Source organism: Diospyros lotus, chromosome 15 (assembly GCF_014633365.1).
Source record: "Diospyros lotus cultivar Yz01 chromosome 15, ASM1463336v1, whole genome shotgun sequence".
Lineage (NCBI taxonomy): Eukaryota > Viridiplantae > Streptophyta > Magnoliopsida > Ericales > Ebenaceae > Diospyros > Diospyros lotus.
In genome coordinates this window covers 33,772,750-33,795,351 of record NC_068352.1, presented here as the reverse complement: position 1 = coordinate 33,795,351, position 22,602 = coordinate 33,772,750, and the positions used below count along the sequence as shown (strand labels likewise).

The window sequence follows — 22,602 nt, the reverse complement described above, 5'->3', positions numbered from 1 at the left end:
TTGAGGTTAAGACAAAGATTTCCTTCCTTCATTTTCTAATATATATATATATATATATTATATGTTTAATAATACTTTTAGACTGCGATTTTATTTAAATATACGCCTCCCCCCCCCCCCCCCCCGCCATCGTCCGTCGGCTCAGCTCAGCTGGGCTTACGTTCGTTCGTTCGTATGCGTATATCAAAATAAAATTAAATAAACCCTAAACCCCAACCACCCACACCCATCCATCATCATGTTTTGTTACTGAATTTGCTAATTAATTGCAATGAACCCAACCCCAGAAGAAGAAGAAGAAGAAGAAGAAGAAGAAGAAGGTGGTGTTTTTGTGCTCTGTTCCGTTCACAATATATATATATATATATATATAAGAAAAAAAAAAAAAAGTATGAGATGCCATGCTTCCAACACTTTTCACTTTTCAAGTTTTACTGGGCCAGTTTTATATCTTTACGTCTTTTTTCATGTGATTATTTAATTTTTTTTGCTTAAATTATATTTTTAAGTTAATTTAATATTATTTTTTTAAGTTTTTTTTATGTGACCATTCAAATTTTTTGTTATTTTAATTTTTTTTATATTTATATTTTTTAATCAATTTAACAATTATACTTTAACGTGTAAAAATAAAATAAAATAAAATGATAGGACTTAATTTAATTTTGTTTACATGTCAAAATATAATAATTAAATTGATTTAAAAATGTAAGTTCAATAATATAATTAAAATATAAAAGATTTGGTTGCCACATGAAAGAAAAATTCAAAATATATAAATTAAATTGAATCGAAAATATAAGTATAGAGGTTATTGTTAAGATATAACAATAAATTTATTTGACAAAAAATGTTAACCGTCTAATTGTCTAAGTTTACAAAGAAAGACAGAGTTAAAAGGGCGCGTATGAGATTTTATGTACAAATACTCTATGATTAAGTCAAAACAAGGTAAATGCTAAAAAGTCTAAGAACAATATTTATACTAATATTAAATACATATATTTTTTAAAATAAATATTTACTTATTTGTACAAGAACATGAAATAATTCAAAATAATTTAAGATTAACATTCTTATAGACAACGTTTATTTTTATTTTTTTAATTTTATTATAATTAATATTCTTATAAATAACGTCTATCTTGACTTTACTAACCTCAGAATAGGATTCTTTCATTTATAAAAATATATATATCTTATAAATAATGAAAAAAATTTCAAATATTAAAATTATCTAATTTACATATTATGTGAGACCCCACATATGTATAAAAAAATTTACACCTTTTAACTCAAAAATTATTTTGAGCTTTTAATAAAATTTTACCTGTGATACAATAAGGGTATAATTACAATAACAAAAAATTTAAATAATTGCATAAAAAATTATGAAAATATAGTGACATAAATATAAATTTGACCTGTATTTTTTTCCTTGAATGAGGTGAGATGCTGAAAGTGGTACAAGAAAAAGCGAGTTCTGTTCTGGGACAAAACCAGAGCACATGACACAGAAAAAAAAGACAACCAAACAGTGGAGGAACGGATGGGGATGGGGGCAGCCGGACAGACAGCAGCAAAGTCGGTGTCGCCGTAGTTAGTACTCTGCTGCCTCTGCTGCTGCACCATCAACAACAACAACAACAACATCATCTTTGGATATTTGAATATTTGCATTATTCGTTGGGGGGGGGGGGGGGGTCCCATCATCAACCTAACCATCCCTCTACTCCAATTTCTCTTCCGAGTCTGCCTCCAATTCTAATAAATACTTATTTCATTTTATCCAACATTTATCCAACAAGATTTCTTTACTTTACTCATATCGCTATTAGTAGATAACTCGTTTTCCTCCGGTCTCAAATGCAGGCAATCAGTATGCTTGCAGTCTGCTGTTCAATGTTTGTGAGGAGAGGATTACAAAGGCAGCATCAGCAATGCGTTTGAAAACATAATAAACTCAGCAGTGTTACAGGACATATATATGTTCGCATAGTAATATATATAAATCTCTACTATGCTGCAAAAATGGGACACATTAAGAGAGCCCAAAAAGTGAACCTCAAAAAAGAAAAGGTTTTAATCTCTCAAATCATGCTCCAAGCAAACGGATCTCTGAAGATCATATCTGCAAGCTTGGCAGGGATTGCGATTCATTAGCAACCCAGAGATCCTTCCATTTTCAATACCCTTCTCACATAGCAACATCTGGGTCCAGCCTTCTTTGAATTGCAGCACCAGCCTTTGGCATCAAATCAAATTGCAATTTTATGTCAACAACTATATATATGTATATGGACATGTTGAATTAAATACCAGTCAATATTCACCATCCTCACCTCTAAATTGCCAACCCTGAAATGGTAAGCCATTTCTTCTCTGAGTTGAGCTTGCTCCTTCATTGCTTGTGCCTGTAAATTCAAATGAAATCATGCATGCGAGTAAGTATAATTCCAGCATAACATTTACAGATAAAAAGAAATTTTGATTAATATTGAAGGACTAGGACTAGTAGTGCAAAGCTCACCATTCCACCCTGCATAGACCGCTTCAGTGCTTCCACCTGTTCTTCCTTGTGTCTTTCGCGTTCTTGCAGCAATTCTAGCCTGATATTGGAATGAAACAGCTGAATAAATTTAATATCCAATGGCAAAATCCTTCTCTGTGCCATACATGGCAGTAACCCTCTTTACAAATAGCAATGGGTACTTACCCCTACCCTACAGTTTTTCACCACTATTTCTTGTCGCTACTTTCGTCATTGCCAATATTTCATTCTCTTAATGAATTTTCAAAATTTCCAAAATTGAATTGGACTTAGAAAACTCCTAAAATAAATTTTCCAAGCGCTCCTTACTATTTTGAAGATTTGAAAAACGCAGTTGTGCACAAAGTTCAATTCAGATCATATCTAACTCTTAACACAAGTTACACAAAAGAAAAACTTCTCTCTCTCTCAATATGTTGTAATTAGTTTTCTGTACTTCTAACATTTGAACATGCTTTTTCAAATTTTCTATGGAAAAATGAAAACCAAAGATTTTTTATAGAAAACCGGTGATAGAAACTGGAAAACATTTTCCACAACCAAACAAAACCTTTAACTTCAGAATAATTAAAACAGGGCAATATACACATACCGTCGCTGTTCTTCATCATTAAATACCGTCATTTCTGTCTTGGGGGCCTTTTTGATACCTTTTTTAATTTCTTTTTCGATCTTGTGTTTGAAATATGCATCAAGGTTATAGTATCTGCAACCAGAAACAGGAAGTACTCGGTTGCAATATGCCATGACTGGAAAACAGAAGAAATAAGTGGGAGACATTCTCTCAGACAAAGAATAGCTCACAGAAGATGGTGAAAAGATTTCGAAATGTTTTCTTGACTCAATACTTTTTTTTGTAAGTGTATGAAAATAAAACAGAACTGCCTAAAAGGGGCAAACCAAGAATGAAATCTATCTACTAAAAAACAAACTGAAGGAATATATAAATAAAGAACAATTTTCAGTCAACCAGAAAATATGGAAATGAAAAGTGCTCCCTTTAAATAAAATATGGAATTCTCCACCCCTCAGAAGCTTTTTTTTTTTTCTCTCTGTCTCTAGATAAAACACATTAAACATAAGAGGAGAGATTTTCTAAGCAATCTTGAACCTCTCCTCAAGAAACTCCTTGACCAAGCAAAGAATAAATCCAGCATATTAGCAAGCATTGCATGGCATACTTTAAAAGAAAGATTCCATAACTCTCAGTATTAAGAAGTGTAAAAGTATAAGATCAAATGATGATTGTCCTCCTCCCTTGCACAAGAAGCACCGACCAAAAATAATGTGATTGTTGTCCTAAATCAGATTCCCACCCCACCTATCCCAAGAAAATCACTCAGTGGTACCATCACTCGTCCAATAGCCCACAAATAAGTGTGACTCACGCCTAAGCAGCTCATAAAAGGATTGGGCCAAGAAAGTATCTCCCCAGATGGATGCCAAGTCCAACTCTTCTCCCCTTGCCTGGAAATGTGTTCGTCATCAAGAAATCTAAAGACGGGAACTGTCGCGCAAGTCCAATTCCTATTCCTAGAAATTTCATCTAAAGATTAGTGAACAAATATGCCTCCTAATGTCAGACCAGATGATCCATTCAGTTAGGCATCTAATGTCACACCTGCTAGCATACCAAAAATGTAACCTTGCCTTCAATTTGAACGGCTATATGAGCATAGAAGGCATCCCAAACTCAAAAAATATCCATCCACAAGCCCCGGCTAGAATGCAATCGAAAACCAGTTCACCACTCCTCCCATGTGCAATGATATTTTTGTGCCACTATTTTCCTTTAAAACTATTTGGTTTAGTAGCAAACCTCCACAACATTTTCCAATATGAGTTTTGTTACAGAGCTAGGCTTCCCATATCTTAACCCTCCCTTGGAGAGGGTTACAAATTTTGTCCCCCTTTACTAGATGATTTAAACTCCTCCCCCAATTCTCCTTACAAAATATGCTCCTTTGCAACCTTTATAGCCTATTGAATATCGAGCAAGGTTCTAGGCAAAAAGGCATTGGATAAATAGGTGTATTAACTAAGGTGCTTTTGATTAGAGTCAACCTATTATTTTTCCAAGAGATGAGCTTCTTTTCATACTTGCCGAAAAATCGCATCCAAAAAGATTTGTCTTAATTCAATCCTTATGAAAAATTAACACCAAAGAAATAAGTTTCTTGAAAGCAGTAGCTCTTATTATCAAATTTCCCTTGTTGACAAGGTTCAGCATTATGCCAAAGCTAACAAAATAGACTGGAATAGATTCGATGACAACTATAGCTGATGCTCAACCAATAAAAAATTGCTACTTTTGTATAGACAAATGGCAGGTATGATCTCTAAAACCCTAACGAATGAACAAAGCAACATAGAGCCTTACTTTTTGGAAGGAAAAGTTGTGGTATTATGGTCCTCCATGAATCTGCAAGGAACGGCCATTAATATTTCTGGCATTTAACATGGTACTAAATAACAAAAAGGAAAGCCACACATCCTGTGACAAATCTTTATACAGTGTTGCTAAACATGAGGCAACAATTTCAGCAAACCGGGCACTTACTCTTTGAACATTTGCTTTTCTTCCCAGTTTGGCAAACTTTCCAAGTTCACCTATAAAGCATCCAACAAACAACATGAATAAAGATTGGTGACCGGATAAAGTACTACCATGCCCTCCATGGAGATGTGTGTCAGCTCCCAAAAGGCAGAAATAAAGTTGAAAATGGCATACCTGTTTTACTTCTGCCAACCATGCAGTGAACTCAGGCCGCTTGTTCCTATAGAAAACAACATGTTATAGAAGGAAATATGAAGAATATAAGAACATGGAATATCAGCAGCTGTTTTCATTGCCAACAAATCCAGAACAAACTACTCTCAAACAAGAGGAATTTTGGTATATTTATGTATCAAGATAACTCATTTCTTTTTCCAAGCATGATTTATCATCCTTCTAACACATAAATATGCAAAACTTTCAAAAGCTGTCAAAAAGTCTCTACTAAAAATGTGAATTCCTTCATTAATTCTCCCTTGTGGGAGTAATATATATATACAAAACTTCCTCTACTAATTAGGAAGTTTCTAAATGCTAGCAAGATTCTAATCCTAGAATAAGGAAAGAATACAAATCTATAAGATACAACTATGGAAAGAATGACAATAAAAGATATACAACAGGAATAGAAAATAAATCAAGAAATCATCGATTGATTTAGGAATCAATCATTAGCACCAGATCTGGAACATATCCGTTGACACTCCCCCTCAAGCTTGAGAGTGGATATCATCCATTCCAAGCTTGCTGATAGTTCTTTGGCATACGGCTGCAAGTAGTCCTTTGGTTAGAATATCTGCTAGCTGATCACAAGAAGATATATACGGAGTACAAATTAAGCTGCTATCCAACTTTTCCTGTCACTTTAATTTTCAGATTATCTAGAAGAATTCTCAACCAAAGTAGTTCACAAACACCTAGAGTCATTGATATAACTCTGCCTCTGGACTAGATCGAGCTACAACATGCTGTTTTTTGCTCCCCCAGGTCACAAGGTTGCCTCATAGGAAAGTACAATAACCCGAAATAGACCTCCGATCCACCATTGAGCCAGCATAATTTGCATGTGTATAGGCCTCAATACTCATACCCTAACCTCTTTTAAATATAATTCTCCTCCCTGGTGTTCCTTTCAAATAATGTAATATTCGATAAACAACTCTTAGATGGGTCTCTTTAGGCTCATGCATGAACTGACTTACTACTCCTATTGCATAGGCAATATTTGGCCAGGTATGGGCTAAATAAATCAACTTGCCTACCAGCCGTTGGTAGGACCCCTTGTCAATTGCCTTCTCCTCTAGGAACTCACTCAACTTGTGATTAGGCTCGATTGAAGTTGCAGTTGCCTTGCAACCTAACAACCTTGTCTCCTTTAGAAGATTCACAATATACTTTTGTTGGAAAATGAAGATACCTACCCTAGAATGGGCAACTTCTATACCTAAGAAGTATTTTAACAACCCCAACTCTTTGATGTCAAATTCATGAATCAAGCAATCTCTGAGTTTTCTCCTTCCTCATAATTTCCCGTGACTACAATGTCATAATTGTGTATGTTGATACACAATTAGCACCCATTATTCCCACCAATTAAACAAGAGAAATACAACATGAAAACAGCCTATGCTGAAAAGCAAAAATGGACTTTTGAGAGGTCCACACTCTCCCACTATTCCCACCAAGATCTTCCCCCCAATATTCTCCTAGCCTCTCTTATTTATAGTTTGTTATCCAGCGACACTCCCCTCCAACGGCCTCAGCTATCAGCCATGCTCCCTTGGCTGCTCTTCCCCCTTTTGCCCTTCAACTGTTTTTGTCACTTTCCCCCTCTCCCAATATCCTATTCTGCCCCTGCTTCTTCCCTCCTATTTCTTTGCTGGTACATGTGACTAATAAGGGTCCTATCAAAGTTTTTCAAAAAAAAAAAAGAAAAAGAAAAAGAAAAGAAAAAGGGCACTTGACTAGAAAATGAAGCAAATTTCAAAGACTTTCAATATACTTGTATACTTTTATTTCTCATCTCATGGGACACCCTTTCACTCCAATTAGTCTTATCTTCCTCAACAGGACTTCAATGATAGGTTTGACAGAAAGTAGTACTTAAATCTCTCTTCCATTACTTGGTTGCTTAACTCTTACGTCCCATTTTAAAGTTCACATAAACAGCTGAGATGGTGATATTTGCATTTAGATTCCAGTGACTCAAGGGCTAGCAAGATAGGATTTTGGACGATACAATTGCTCGCAATTGTGCCTTTCTAATTATTGATTGTTGTATTGCTGGTTTGAATTATCAAGCAAGATGAGCAAAGAGAAAAGTGCTCGCATAAACTGACACCACCACCATCAAATCTTAATCCCAATAAATGGAATTGACTACATGGACCTAACTTGTCAATCATCATATCACATACAATATGTAAGAGTTTTTCACTGCTTTTTTTTTTTTTTTTACCTTCCTCTATCACTTTAACTACGCTTCTTTTGTTTTATTCACTCCTTATAAATGCATCTGTTGGGCTTTGTTTCATATATCTAACCCATCTTAAATGCATCTCCCACATCTTTTTTTCAATCACCATTGCAGAACACCATTTTTAATTGTTATTAGAGTTTTGTCTGAAGTATTGATGGCAGCAACAACAGTGTTTTTATATAGGTTATTATGCAGCTTAGAGAGTAGAGGTAGGCGATGGACTTACTTGTAAATAGCTGTCAAGCTGGGGGTAAAACTGGTAATATCCAGTCTTTTAATAGCCTAGGAATTGTCGCCTTAATATTCTATAAATAGAGAAGGAGGGCTAAGCAATAGGCGCGGCATAATTCAGTTATTTCTTGAGAAAGCTTTGAGAGAGGAAAGGTTGTGTTCATAGAATAGCTTTTGTAATCTTGAGAGAATGATTGTAATCGGGGGTGCAACTGATGTACTGTGATCATTCTTTCTGAATCAAAGAAGGCTGCTCTTGGAGGGTTCTTAAGGCTAGATGTAGGATTGCATATTGCAATATGAACCAGGATAAATCTGTTGTCTCGTGTTTGTGGTTTGCATTTCTTGTTTCTTATTTTTGTTCTGTTTTGATTGCATTTATTTTCTGTTGTAATGTTTGTGTCCAAACCGAGAGGATTGTGAGAGTGTTCAAGAGTGAACAAATTCGTTGGTTTTTAGGGTGATTTCTTGGACTGCCAGTGCTCCCAATTTTAACAATTGTCTTTTCTTATCTGGTCATATATTCACTATAACACCTTCAAATAAGTTCAACTCATTTTTTAACATATATTGATACTTAACCACCCAATATTTCATATCATACAATAAAACTTTGGTTTTAGTTCCAAATGAATTTACAATCACATAAAATGCTTAGAACACTTTTTCACTTTAGCCATCTTGCTTTGATTCTATAAGTAACTGAATTGCAAGTTTGATTTTTCGGTTATCAAATTGAATTGAGATTGTTATTTAGACACCTATATAAAAGGAAATCTCAAATTTTGAGTTACCCTATCATGAGATGTATACTCTGCTCAAATCTGTGAAAGAGCATATTACCTGAGTTGCTGTTATTTGTGCTGATGATTATTTAATTAGTTGTGTTGTTATTGTAATTTGCTATATAGTAGGTTGCTTTGATATGCGCTTATGTTGTCGTCGTTCAATCTTAGTTAGGCAGTGGCTTAGGCTTGCTGAATATATATAATCAGGAATGCCTTCATTTTATGTATTATTGTTCTCATTTTGTTCATTTTATTTTCTCTAAGTAAAGATCCGAGTATTCTTTTCTCTCGATTGTGCCCTAGCTTCTTTTTCCCTAGTTTCATTTGTTTCAAAATCCAACCAAACCATGCCACTCCAAAATCCATGATGGGTCACTACAAGCCACAAGGATTGCTGCACTAGACTATTGCATAACGAGACTGGTCTATCTATTTCCAATGGCTTACTAAATGGGTCCCCCCCCAAAAAAAAAATATATATATATATATATATTTCAAACTAATGAGAGACATTCAAATTACAGCAAAGTGGAATTCTGACTTAATTCCACATAAACAAACTCCATCTACAGCAAGCATGTCTATTAAAATCCTACCTTACAAAACAGATCTAACATGGTTACAAGGCCTTATACAAAGTATTGGGAAACATTGCAAAACAAAAGCATTTTGAAACATAATGTCAAATTTAATTCTTAGTGGAGTCTAATCTATAGAAAGCTTCAGCTGTTGTGTGGAGTGTGCATTTTGGTTTTATCCCACGCCATCGTATGTAAAACAGTCATCTCGTAAAACCAGTAGCAACTATGACAAAGAAATTGACAACCCACCATGTAGACGCAAGATAAAACACAAACAAATAAATAAACCATAGGCTTGGGCTTAGTAGGATTGAGGTTGTAATTTGCGCACACAAACCTTAATTCAGAGAGTATAAAAGGCATCATAGAACGAGAAATTGACTGCGGAAACCCTTACCACATGTCTGTTTCTCTGATAATGCCATACTTTCCCCAAGAATTGGTGACGGCGCCCTTCTTTCCCCTTTCACTGTCCTTCTTCTTATCCTTGTGTTTCTTATCCCTCTTCTTCTTTTTCTTCTTGAGCTTCCTGTCATCTTCGTCTCTCTCCTTCCTCCTCCTCTTCTTCTCTTTGTCTTTTCTCCTCCGCCTCCTCTCCTTATCTCTCTCCTCTCTTCTCTTCCTCTCCTTCCTCTTTCTCCGCCGCCTCTCCTCCTCGGTCTCGCTGTCCTCCGACGAATGCTCCGAATACGAATCTCCCGAGTCCGAATACTGATCTGCCGATGAAGAAGAGTACGAATCGTCGTCGTCGCTGTACTTCCTTCGCGATCGTCGCTTCGAGCCTCGACTTCTCTTCCTCTTTCTCCCTTCTTCGGACCTTCTCGACCCGTCATCATCGGATCCACTGCCGGATTCGGAGTCTAATCCTTCTACTTCTTCTTCATCTTCTTCTACTTTCCTCTTGGATTTGGAACCACTGCGGGCTTTCTTCGACGATTCTCCGTTTTCCGCATCATCCTCCTCCCGCGATTTGCTTCGATCTTTCACCATTTGTGTTGTGTTATTTGGAGCCGAGGGTTTGGAAAGTTGCACAGAATGGAGAGCCGACCGATTGATCCACTCGACGAGAAGGCCCCCAGCCCGACCGTGCACAATTTAAATGCCATAAATACAAAGTTTTATTTTATATTTTTCTTTTCTTCTATATATATATATATATTTAGATTTTATAGGGACAATTCAAATAACCAACCCACATTATTAAACTTAAACTCAAAACCTTAAATTTTAACTCGGGCGATTACTCTAAGGAAGCCACCACCACTAAGTGTTGGTTGCCAACATTTTATTGGTGCCATCATATTCATTTGCATTCTAGACTAAAATAATAATTATTAATAAAAATTAAACTCATATTAAATATTATTTTTCTCTTCTAGGTTTTTCTAGACAAGAAAGATGGGTGTTTGTAGGTTGCTTGGCCTTCACCACCACCTTTCTCCAATTAGCATCCTAAGTGATCTTTTAATTAACGTTTGGCTTGGCTGGCTCTTTATGTTTTTTGCAACATTTTTGGTAGCAACCTAGTGTTTATATTAGCTAGCTTCATAAGATTTTGTGCATTAGTCTTTTGTTGCTATTATTGGGTTGATTTTGATCTTATCCTCCATCTTTATATATTTGGATATGTATGTAACTTCATATATATATATATATATATTGATATGTCTTTTATGTCGTTAGGAATTTTATTTTGTGCATTAATTTCTTTTGAGCTGTTTCGGATTACAAATTTTTGTTAATAAAATAGATTTATAAAATACTTATTTAAAAAATAAATAAATAAATTCTACTAATAAGATTTAAATTTATAATCTTTAAGTTATAATAATATATATACTCAAATTTTATTAAAATATTTTATTTTTTAACTTGCACATTTTTAGTAAATGATAATTTTAAGGGGGCAAAAGTATATAACCCAAGTAACAAAAAGAAAAGTTAAGAGATGACAAAATAAAAATACATTTACCTTAAAAAAGAGAAGCAGCATATAATAATTAAATAATGACTCAAATCAAGCATATATATGTATATTTCTATTAATCATTTCATTTCTTATAATAATAATATTGAGTAAATTGCAAACTCAATTGGGAAAAGTCAAAGAACATATGAGAATATGGAATGTTCTCGATCGAACGAACCATTTAAGATAGAATACACGGGGTAAGTAATTAATGACAGTTAATCTTAATGCATTAAGTATATATAATAATGATATATATATATATATCATCGAGATCAGATAAATTGAGTTTTGGAAGCAAAAGATTGGCCAAATTGCCAAGAGGAAGGCACAACATTTAGGAAGCGCTGGGATTTGGCATCGGCCAACAGCAGCTTGAAGGAGAGGGTTTGGCTTCGGAGATCCACGCCGGTTTGCCAGTTGGCGCCCCAGTTCCGGCGCATTGCCACCCACGATCTGCTCTTGGAGCCTCTGATCCAGGCGGCCTTAATCTCGCCGCTCCCGCCCACGTTGGAGATCATCACCATGTTGAAATTCGGTTGCCCCTTCAAAGTGAAACGGACTCCTCCTTTCCTTCTGCATGCCACCCTTCATTCAATCCATTCAAAAACGCCCCACATCGTCAAGTTAAAACAAGTTAATGTCAAATCTCTCTCTCTCTCTCTCTCTATATATATATATATATATAATTATTGTACCTTCTATAGAGTACGGGGATGATGCCTTCGTTGGCTTGCTTGGCTATCCGGAAGAAGGCAGGCATGGACAAGTCGAAGTGCTGGCGAGGGGGATCGCACCACCCTCCATTGTTGTTGGGAGGGCAGAAGTTGGTGGCAGTGACGCTGATGGAGCGGCGGCGGAGGCACCACTTGGGGTCCACCCTGTAGTTGCACATGAGTTGGTAGCAAGCGCCACACGCGTCGCCCCCTCTGAAGAGAACGCCGCTCACTGCCGCCGTGTTCGTCCCGAATCCGGCACTGAATGTATTTTCGTAGCCACAAGCCCCACCTGAAGAAACATATATATATATATATATATATATATAAACAAATTTGACCAAATGAAACGAAAAAGAAAGGGAATTTTAGAAAAATGAGCTTCATTATCAGTTAGATTGAATTGGGTCTGTAGATAGAATCCATCCGAATCCGAACATTCGAACACACACTACACCCGTACAACTTACAAAGGGCTAAACATGCAAAGATGCACATTTAATTAATTACCAGGGGTGGATGGACTTTGGTTAGCGCCGTAGAAAGTTGCATGGGCGTCAAGCCAACGGTAGCCCCGGCCATGGATTCCGGCGAAGGAGAAACCCAGAAGAAGGAAAAAAAGTTGCCAGAAGAAGAAGGAAGCATTATAGAGAAGAGTGGCCATTATTATTGCCGCCGGCGGCCGGTGATGTTCGAAACTGATATGAATGTAATATTCAGATCAGAATGATTCGTAGTAGTTGATCTGCATGGATGATCGATATGGAAGTGTTAAGAGAGTGGAGCCAATTATATATAGGCTAGAATAATTAATCCAGAGATGTGCACAGAGAACGCGGGAATGGAGTCGGTGATTATATATATATATATATAGATATAATATATTGGTAAAATTAAGGATAAAAAGTGGATCGATCGACGCGTTTAAGGTGTACGGAGTAATGTGGTACGTACGAACTGACGGCAGGCTGTGACTGTCTGTGAGTGAGTTGAAGAAGAAAGCATTGAGAGAGAGAGAGACCACATGCATGTGCTCTCTATATCTATCTGCGTCTTAATTTCATACTCATCCCTGTCGGTGTACTTAATTTTCAGATAAATTTCTAAAGACGGAAATGTTATTAAGCCCGAACCCTCCAACAAAAGATCAAAATATATATATAGATAAAAAATAAAGAAATATAGGAGTGGAACTACATATAATATTTAATGATAGGTTGTGCATATAAATTATAATACTCTCTAACATTTACCCTCCTAAAATAAAAAAATATATGAGGACAATTAAATAATGACAACAAAATTTAGTATATAAACTTGAGACTTTTGCTTTCCAGCTGACCCAAAATCCCGACTCCATCACTGCTCTTAACAATAAAAAAGAATAAATTATACAAATATATTAAAAGAAAGATCTCTACCAGATCGCATTTTAAGACCATCCAAAAAATATATATTCCCTAAACAAGCATTATATATAGTTTATGGTGGCGAAGCACACACAATGTCTTAATATTGTGTATTATATTAATATAATATATTAAATATTAATACGTAGTCATATCAAGAGAATTTTAAATGACATGGAATTCATGCAAACAAAACTTATTATTGGAACTAGCTACTAGCTAGGGAGTAGCGAGATAGCGAGTTCAAAATAATCAAAAATCTTCTAAATATAAAAATTATTTAAAGACAACAATACCTAAATGAGCAAAATTTGGCCAAACATCAGGCTGGCTCTAGGGTAGGAACTCACTACTACTGCCAATCACAAGTTCTACTTGTGTGAATCTCCATCTTAGAACGTGATGTGTTCAATTGTTTAAAAAGTGTAATATTGCGTTAAATAATTTAAAATTTTATAATAATTTTAAAAGTTCCTCTAGTTTTCAATTGAAGAAATCTATTATGATTATTATTTTTATTATTATTCTCAAGGATATATTGATATCTATATATGGCATAATAAACAGCAATAATTAGCATTACATATTTTAATTTGTTGCTAGCTCCAAATATATATTGGATTTAAGGATAATCACTCCTTTTAAATATATATATATATATATATATGGGATGTTATTGACTTACAGAGCATGCTAACCTATTCCTAACCGTTGATGAACTCATCAAATCAAACCCCATAACTTCTTCACAGCACTATACAGAGGGCAAGACAAGATCAGAAGAGACTCAAAACAAGAGAAGGCACAGAATGATGCAACAAAAGAGAAAGATGGACACTCGACTGAGAGACTTGTCAATCTGCATCTCCTGCCTTCTCATCCTACGCCTGCCATTAGTGTGTGGATAAGGAAATAAACTTGTCCCTGAGCCTGGATTCCCCAACATCCTCGCAAACACCATCTCCCGGAACATGCCAACTCTTGGACTGAAGATACCGGTCGTGGAAGAATAATCACCACCATAAGGGTAAGGGTAAGGGGAGTAGTGTTGTGGGCGATGAATTAATGGGCGAGGGTGTGAAACGAGAGGATAAGAATGGAGCTGCTGATTTGGACGAGGAGAAGCAGGGGGTCTGCGAGGAGCGGCCACATCCATTTGAGGCCTCTGGGCTTCGGATTTTGATGTTCCACGCCCGTATAAAGGGACCAATAATGACTGGGAAACGTTAGCCTTGCAGACAGGGCACTTGGGGTCCTCATCTGGTTCAAGAGAAGATTTTTGCACATGGAGCCACTTATAAATACAAGGCCAGCAGTACAGGTGACCACAGAAGGTGACCACAGGGTCATGCGCCGAGTCTAGGCAAATATTGCAATCGAAATCATCGTTCCCATCTTCAGAAGTTGTGGTTCGAGTTGGAATTGATTCCCACTTTTGCTTCAGGGAAACATTCCCATCAGATCCAAACTGGCCTGCAGGTTCTTGAATGGTGTGCTCGTAGGCCATCATCAACCCTGTTTTAGAAATGAGGGAGTAGCAACCTGAGTCTCAGTAAGTTGCCTATAAGATAAGCTTGAATGGCAGTTGAATATATGATTATGCGCCTTTAAGCATTTCTTAACAAGAGAATATAAAGGAAAAAAAAGGAGCGGATTTGCAGGAGTAAAGATAAAGATTGAACCGAAACCAAGCACCCTTACCTGGGAACTTTTATCATATCATAACAAGAATCCAGAGAGATTTACTTTTGAAACAAGTTGTACTTAAAAAATGAAAGCAAAAAATTAGACAAAGAGCATCAGGGGAGGCATCTGCATTTGACAGATTGGCCAAGGGATTGGAGGATAAGCTAAGGGCAGATGTTCCTTGATCACCCACATTGGGCCCTACTTATGAAAAGGGTAACCAATAGAGAGTAAGCAGCGCCAAATAAATTGGGGACCTCAACTTCCACACGGTCCCTCCATTCATATTTAAGGATGAGAAGTACTTCTTTGACCTTCTAGAATGGATACTGACAATCAACATTCAAATTTTTGATTAATACAAAATATAGACATGTAAGAAAATCAACTATTTCTGTTACTAGGTCAAATATCATGACTAACGTGAATAGAACGTTTGAAAACCGGGAGGCCAAGATTTTTGTCATGAATGTGATGGGGGCAATAGAAACTTCGTTAAAACACTCCAAACAATAGGTTCATCGGCATCAACAAAGAGGAAGGTATGTTCCACAGTTGATAACAGAGATCTAAAAATCAGCTCACACCATATCTGTTTGTGAAATATAAATAAGAATACCAAGTTGCCCTACTTGTGAAGCAACCCGTGAAAGCAACGACTAAAGTCTAAAACATTAGTTCAGGTGGCTGCCAGAAAAATGAAAACGACTAGATAGTGACCAGACTTCACGTATTCCAAGAAGATTTCTCGACACACAAGTAACAAAAAACTATTCAAGACAAATTGATAATACCCATGAACAAGCCACAATTTCAAAGCAATACAATTTTTTGGAAAGAACCAACCCACAAGGAAAGGTTGAAGATCAGGTTTTATACTAACGGCCATGTTGGCAGCTTTCTTTGATGGACATAGAAAGCAACAAAAGTGAAAAAGACAAATACTTGGAGCTAAGAACTAGACAGGAGGCCAAACAAACGATGCAGATTAAATATCCATTCCTTACACAGGTTGCTAAAATTCGAAATACTAGTAATCTTAAAAGAAGAAGAGTTAAGAGTAATAGCAATCTGATCTACAAGTTCTTTTAAAATCAGCCGAAAGGGCTCTGCTCAGCATTACATGAACCTCCAGATTGAAAAAGAAAAAGAGAGAAACATAGGCAAGAAGATTCTTGCGATTTACGACCTCCAACATATGAAACACGAATAGAAACAAATCATTAATATGGAAAAAGATCACAAAGAGAGCAGCAACGTGCCATATTGTCATCAAATTGGCAAAGAAGAAGAAGAAGAAGAAGATGAGAAGAGAGACGGAAATTAATCATCCCCGCGTACCAGTAGAGAAGAAAGGCGGAGACGGGGCTGTATAGGCTACTTTCGCTAGAAAACTTCTGCCGTGATATCTCTAACGGTGATGATCGGAAAAGGTTTTGGATCGGCGTCAACGGCGCGATTCTTTTTGAGTTGGGGAGAGAGGCAGATGCCGCTGATCGAATATAAACAGGGCGAGTCTTTGAGTTCTGAAGCACCGTGGCGGTTTCCGGGTCATCATGATGACGTGGTATTACGGTTATTTAAAATATTTTTTATAGAATTGACACGTGAGATAAATGAGTCATCACTTGTTAAAAGCTTTGTTAGTTATAATAATTGGAACGATAGCCTAGTAGTAGATGGTAAATATTGATAAATTTGAGAGCTTAAATTGGAATTCTACTAGTGCAGGACTCTTCTTCTAAGCCATTAAGGGTGAAAAAAGTTCCGATTAAATAAAAATAACTAAATTAAATCGGTTAAAATTAACGATTTGATTCAGTTCAATTTATAGATCAATTAGATAGGATTTTTAAATTATTTTATTTTGATTCAATCTCTTATTTAAAAAATTAAAATAAAACAACTAACAGAAATATTATTTTTACTTGAATAAGATAAATTTTTTAATTAAGTAATATGATAATATCATTTTTATTCAAGTAATAAATTTTTTTAATTAAATAATATTTTTAAATTAAAATTTACTTATAAAAGTTAATCGAATAATATTTTTTTTTACTCAAGTAACACTTATTCTTACTCAGAACTTATTATTTTTACTTGAGTAATACTTATTCAACAAATTACTTCTATTTACTTGTGTTTTGTTTTTTTTTTGTTTGAGCAACTATTTGATCAACTTTGAAACACTAATTAAGTTAAACATTCATCTATAAAATTTGCAAATTAATATATTATATTTTATGTTAATATTAATGCAAATATACAACAATGCACGAATATAATAAAAAAATGTCACAAATAAATATCTAAATAATATTTTGGATAAGTGAAGATACATTTTTAGGACATGTTAATTTGCCAAAATAAAAAAAAAAATGTGTTCATTATAAATTAGTCAAATTGACAATAAGATATGTAGTCTTTGAGAAGTGGAATGTTAAAAGTCAACCAGTTTACATGGATAAAGGTTAGGAAAATTCTATGCTTGGCCCACTCGTGGACGGGGGCAATAGGAGGGCACCACGTCACATGTGGCAGAAACTATTAAAAAAGAAGACTTGCAGCAGTAAAAAGAAAAAAAAACAAGACTGAAGGAGACATGTCATCTCGATGGGTCAAATTAAGAAGTGAGGTTCCGGGTCCAATTCAAAATCATTGAAATGGGTTGTCTGTGGATAAGCCAGCCACGTCCCAATTGTGTCCACTTGGGCTAGAGCTAGAGACTGTCCAAGAATCGGATCATTATTCAAATATCAATAACTAAATGTGTTACATTAGATCTGGACCAAATCCCACCATTAACATCGCTACTTGCAGCATGCATTACTAACAGAAAATAAGGCAGCCACAACCAATGATCCAAATCAACTGATACAAAATAAAAAAATACTCAGAAGGAACTGAGTATTAAATGGGATTTGAGGAATGTAAGACATGTAGTGTTAGCTAACATGGTCATGAAGGTACAGCAGCAACTAGTAACTATGCAGGTGCATATTGAATTTATTGACACAGCTTGGCTGCACTTGTGGCACAACAAGCTGCAGGTGGAAGAAACATTATGCATGGAGACAGCTCCACTAAGTCTTAAGGATTTACATAGCTTGCCGGCTTTACAAGAACTTCTCTATGAGATTGGTCAGAGTTGATTTAGGAACAGCACCGCTAACTGAGCCTTTCTTCTCCCCACTCTTGAAGATAAGGACGGTTGGGATGCTGCGGATCCCATATCTGGTTGCAATTGAAGGACTCTCATCGGTGTTCACCTTGTAGCATTTGAGCTTCCCAGTATATTCCTTTGCTAATTCATCAATAACAGGTTCAATTACCCGGCATGGACCACACCACGGAGCCCAGAAGTCAACCAGAACAGGGCAATCAGACTCGAGGACAAGTGAGTTCCAGGTTTCATCAGTGGCTGCAGGAACTGCAGTTGTTAAAGAAGCACATGATTTGTCACTTCCACTAAGAGCTACTGTTTTACTAACGGAAATAGTGACAACAACCAACTTGCCCCAGTCAGCTTATACTTATTATCACCCGTAATCAGGAATTCTCATTACAGCAATCATTGATCAAACAACTTGCCCCAATCTCATATAATCGACCGCAGTTTGTAATCGTCCTTACTATTTGCCACTGTATAAAATTGCTTTATATACTCTTGCAGGTCATTAAGCCTCATTTATTTATTTTTTAAATCCAATTTAGACCATTCCATGAATTTCAGGAGCTTTTAGAGGTCGCCTATGATCTCTTGACGCAGATTCAATCTTCCAAAAGAAAAAAAAAAGTTCTTCTTAAGTCTTAGAGTACAGATATTCTTTAAGACTTAGAAAGCCTACCAAACTTGAAATACTTCATGCACTTCCAGCCTATTTGCTACCAGAAATGGATAATTCTATGGATTTCTCTTCTTAAAGGAAGCATGTCAAGAACATGCCAAATTTATTATGTCAAAATGAAGTTAAAAAAATCCTGTAGCTGAAGTTTTACATCTCCAGGAGCACCCCTAGCAGTTCACAAAGAACAAGTGTCAAATGGATAGATTGAGAAATGTAGTTCTGTATCTCCATAAGGAGTCCTAACAGGCTTGAAATCAACAATCTTTACTGTTTAACAGTCACAAACTAGATCGAAATTGGGGTCCCAAACAATAGTGCTTGTTAAATCTATTGAATCCAATTGATTTTGCATCCAAAATTCAAGAAGCAAGCGGCAATTCCTCTTGTTTGATGTACTGCATTGGAAATGAAAACGAGAAAACAAATACAGAAAGCATTTGAATGCATTCTGGTTCCAATATAGGATACTTCATTTGCATTTTCCTAAGCAGTTTTCAGATGATTTATTCTTTTATGGAGGGAGATGGCTAGCGGTTACCAAAAGAAAAAGGAAGGCACAAGTAGATGTTCAACAAACAGTTCAAAGCCAGAAATTATCCCGTTTTGGATCAGGAAAAGGATTTGTTCTTGCCTTAAGTATAAGCAAAGCATCTTCTAAACATTAAAACAATAACCACAAACTCCATAATTGTACTTAATTTGTTCAAAATGATAAGTTTCTTAGATCCTTTCCATATTCATACATTTGAATCAGCACAGGATTTCTACAAAACAAGAAAAGTTTAGTCGTTATTTCAATGTCACCTTCCAAATAATGTGAAGCACTGAGCTCCATTAACAAGCGAAAGTGAAATTCATCAATAAAAGTTCACCTATTGATAAGATCTCTGCTACCGATCAATTCACAGTCTTGCTACTATCGTCCGGTCCCATAAGCAGGTAAATATAGAAGCTAGGATTGCAACAGGTAGATTGATTTACCTTCAACGGCAGTCTGCGGAGCCTCGCAGACGATTCGCGCCCCAGGGCGTACGATTCTGGAACTGGAACTAAACGATGCCAATGATCGAGTCCTACAACTAGTTTGGATCCTGAGGCCTCTGAACCGAGGCAATTCGAGGGATTTCTGGCTGCCGGGGAGTGCAGAAACCGACGAAGTCGTCCCCATCGGAGCCATCGTGGAGGCTGGGACGGAGGAAGCCCGAGGGACAGCGAGAGTTTCGAGGACGCGAGCCATCGGAGCTTCCGAGAGAGAGAGAGAGAGAGAGAGAGAGAGAGAGAGAGAGGACTGAATGGCGATGCTCTTCACGGAGACAGGGGAGCTGGTGGTCCTCTGATGAGTGGCTGGCTGGTTTTCGTTTGGTTTTTATCGTTCGTGCTTATAGACGAGTGGACGACGGTTGTGTCAAGTGAGTGAGTGAGGGAGACAGAGAGACGAAAGATGAACAACGATTGGATCTGGGGGCCTAAGTTTCTTTTGGGCCTAGGATTGGGCCCGAAGAGCCCATTTGGCTTAGCTTAGCATAGCCTAAGGGACCCTATTAAATGGCCTTAAGAGTTGGGCCTTATTATAAATTAAGATTGTAATCGAACCTAGTTAGAGTCGAGTTTTATTAAATTTGAACTTATCTCACGAGTCAATTTTTAGGCTTGAGTTTGAATTTGACTAAAGTCTTAAACCTTTACTCATCAAAAGATCGACGAGTTGAACTGAACACTTATTGTTGAGCTCAAGTTAGTCAAAATATGTTATTTAAATTTAATTTATTATTTTATTATATTATAAATTAATAAATTAATGTATAAAATAATTTTAAATATATTTAAATTAATTATATTATTATAATAATTTAAATATTAATAACTTTATGTTAAATATTATATGTATAAAATTATAAATAAATATATTAATATATTTATAAATAATTTTCTTCACAAACTATTCATGAATTTCTTATTTACGCGTCTCTTTAATAAAATTTATTAATATTCACGATCTTCTAATAGAACATATTTGTAAATTTTAATAAATTAAGTTTTATTAAATTCAAGTTCATCTTATTTATAAATTAAATATTTAAATTAAATTTAATTTTGATTTATTTATCTTAATGAATAAATTCAAATAAACTTTTATTAAATCTAACATCGGCTCATTCATAAATGACAAACTTATTTATAATCCTAATTTATAACACTTCAAAGTAAATATATAAAAATTGTTCTACTATCTATTTAAGCCAGATAATATAAGATTTACTTGAGAGGGGAATACCTTCGTAGGTTCTGACCCATACCTATATATATGTATGTATATATATATATATTTATATATAACAAACGAGGAAGGAGAAGGAGAGTGGGGCATGCTTTGGAGGTGTCTTTGAAATTTGAAGCGCATGACTGACGGCAGTCAATATCTCAGACTCAGACCATTCCATTCTTCTTCCCAACAACTCCCCTCCTTCCTCTCTCTCTCTCTCTCTCTCTGTGTTAATAAAAACGTATTTGTGGGTGGGTGGGTCCACTATTTGCAAACTTAAAAAATATCATTCGTTTCATTCACATGTAGAAGAAATCATCTATATTAGTCAAAAGATTACGGCCAGTCTGCACCAAATCTCTCCATCGCCGACAACTAATACATATATATTATATACATGTATAGCAGAAGCAGAAGCAGAAGATAAATGAGAAATCTCATGGAGAAGAAGACCACGAGACCGATCAGACCGAAGCAAGCCGTGAAAAAGAAATTGGGAGAGGCCGGCGCCGGCGCCGGGGAAGAAGCGAAGCTGGCGGCCATAGCAATCAGCCTGAACGTGCGGCTGAGATCAGCCGACATGCCGCCCACCATGCAAGAGTTTGCCCTACGCTACGCCCGATCGCTGCTCGATTCCTGCAGCCACCGCCCTAACCCCTCCCTCCTCGCTCGATGCCTCAAAAAGGTATGTACCTATATCCTGTTCCTGTGTATATTAATATCATCATCATCATCTTCTCATCATCATTGCATTGGTGTACTTATTGTAAAGGAGTTTGACGGGATGTACGGGCCGGCGTGGCACTGCGTGGTGGGGAAGAGCTTCGGATCCTTCGTAACTCACTCGCCGGGAGGGTTTCTCTACTTCTCCATCGGCTCCGATCTCTGTTTTCTCCTCTTCAAAACGGAGGTCCACTTGGTCAATGAAGTTGACTGATCTCAACCACACCTTTGCCTTTAGATATATATATATGCAAATGGCATAATACACACATTATGTATTTTGGTTATGTGAACACTTTATTTATGATATTTTTAATAATACTCGTATTATAGTAATACATTTTATATTTGTTAATAATTTATTAAATTTAATGCGTGATAGTCTTATGTTTTGATTGTTGTGCCTCACACTTAGCCCAATCCCAAAATATCAAGTTTGTTTGCATCCCTCTCATCCCTCTCTCTCTCTCTCTCTCTCTCTCTCTCTCTATATCCTTTTATGTAATACCCACAAAACACACCAAGTTAGAGACACGAATTGATAGTGATTTTTCATTATGCCTACTACATCCACAAGTAAAAAAGAAACTACGATCCATTCAAAAAACGATAAACCCATAATTTCAATTCTCAAACCCCACCCCCCAATATACCTAATTTCACAACAATTTATCTCTGGAGATTCTACAATGCCACCGCTTGATAACCAGCCACTATCTAATAATCAATGTGAAGGTCTATTCATAGATTGGAATCAAGAAAGATGCTGCAATATGTTCATCAAATCAGTGAAGGAAC

At 36.2% G+C, this 22,602-nt stretch overlaps 5 protein-coding genes across 8 annotated transcripts; 1 reads left to right on the top strand and 4 right to left on the bottom strand.

Moving 5' to 3' along the window:
* Window positions 1-1,920: 1,920 nt before the first annotated feature.
* On the bottom strand, window positions 1,921-10,274 carry LOC127792179 (vicilin-like seed storage protein At2g18540). The gene is made up of 8 exons (XM_052322577.1): window positions 9,585-10,274; window positions 5,283-5,328; window positions 5,112-5,161; window positions 4,932-4,973; window positions 3,144-3,257; window positions 2,531-2,609; window positions 2,343-2,414; window positions 1,921-2,245 (listed from the first exon to the last, which is right to left on the bottom strand). Exons 1-8 carry the CDS (start codon window positions 10,175-10,177, stop codon window positions 2,198-2,200), a joined length of 1,044 nt encoding a protein of 347 aa, XP_052178537.1. The 5' UTR covers window positions 10,178-10,274; the 3' UTR covers window positions 1,921-2,197.
* Window positions 10,275-11,280: 1,006 nt separating this feature from the next.
* Window positions 11,281-13,745, bottom strand: LOC127791995 (expansin-A12). 2 transcript variants are annotated; one of them, XM_052322265.1, is made up of 3 exons: window positions 12,383-13,745; window positions 11,855-12,164; window positions 11,281-11,744 (listed from the first exon to the last, which is right to left on the bottom strand). In XM_052322265.1, the coding sequence occupies exons 1-3, from the start codon at window positions 12,534-12,536 to the stop codon at window positions 11,432-11,434; spliced, it is 777 nt and encodes a 258-aa protein (XP_052178225.1). In that variant the 5' UTR covers window positions 12,537-13,745; the 3' UTR covers window positions 11,281-11,431. The 2 variants fall into 2 exon arrangements, with proteins under 2 accessions (XP_052178225.1, XP_052178226.1); XM_052322266.1 differs by having other exon boundaries at window positions 12,343-12,476.
* A 152-nt stretch (window positions 13,746-13,897) lies between these two features.
* On the bottom strand, window positions 13,898-16,474 carry LOC127791996 (E3 ubiquitin-protein ligase RMA1H1-like). Of its 2 annotated transcripts, none has more exons than XM_052322267.1 (2): window positions 16,309-16,474; window positions 13,898-14,796 (listed from the first exon to the last, which is right to left on the bottom strand). In XM_052322267.1, the coding sequence occupies exon 2, from the start codon at window positions 14,789-14,791 to the stop codon at window positions 14,069-14,071; it is 723 nt and encodes a 240-aa protein (XP_052178227.1). In that variant the 5' UTR covers window positions 14,792-14,796; window positions 16,309-16,474; the 3' UTR covers window positions 13,898-14,068. The 2 variants fall into 2 exon arrangements, with proteins under 2 accessions (XP_052178227.1, XP_052178228.1); XM_052322268.1 differs by lacking the exon at window positions 16,309-16,474 and adding an exon at window positions 14,983-16,300.
* A 1,280-nt stretch (window positions 16,475-17,754) lies between these two features.
* On the bottom strand, window positions 17,755-20,214 carry LOC127791998 (uncharacterized). 2 transcript variants are annotated; one of them, XM_052322270.1, is made up of 2 exons: window positions 19,800-20,214; window positions 17,755-18,391 (listed from the first exon to the last, which is right to left on the bottom strand). In XM_052322270.1, the coding sequence occupies exons 1-2, from the start codon at window positions 20,053-20,055 to the stop codon at window positions 18,087-18,089; spliced, it is 561 nt and encodes a 186-aa protein (XP_052178230.1). In that variant the 5' UTR covers window positions 20,056-20,214; the 3' UTR covers window positions 17,755-18,086. The 2 variants fall into 2 exon arrangements, with proteins under 2 accessions (XP_052178230.1, XP_052178229.1); XM_052322269.1 differs by having other exon boundaries at window positions 17,755-18,400; window positions 19,800-20,208.
* A 1,073-nt stretch (window positions 20,215-21,287) lies between these two features.
* Window positions 21,288-22,151, top strand: LOC127791999 (dynein light chain 1, cytoplasmic-like). The gene is made up of 2 exons (XM_052322271.1): window positions 21,288-21,766; window positions 21,854-22,151. The coding sequence occupies exons 1-2, from the start codon at window positions 21,509-21,511 to the stop codon at window positions 22,016-22,018; spliced, it is 423 nt and encodes a 140-aa protein (XP_052178231.1). The 5' UTR covers window positions 21,288-21,508; the 3' UTR covers window positions 22,019-22,151.
* The last annotated feature ends 451 nt before the right edge of the window (window positions 22,152-22,602 follow it).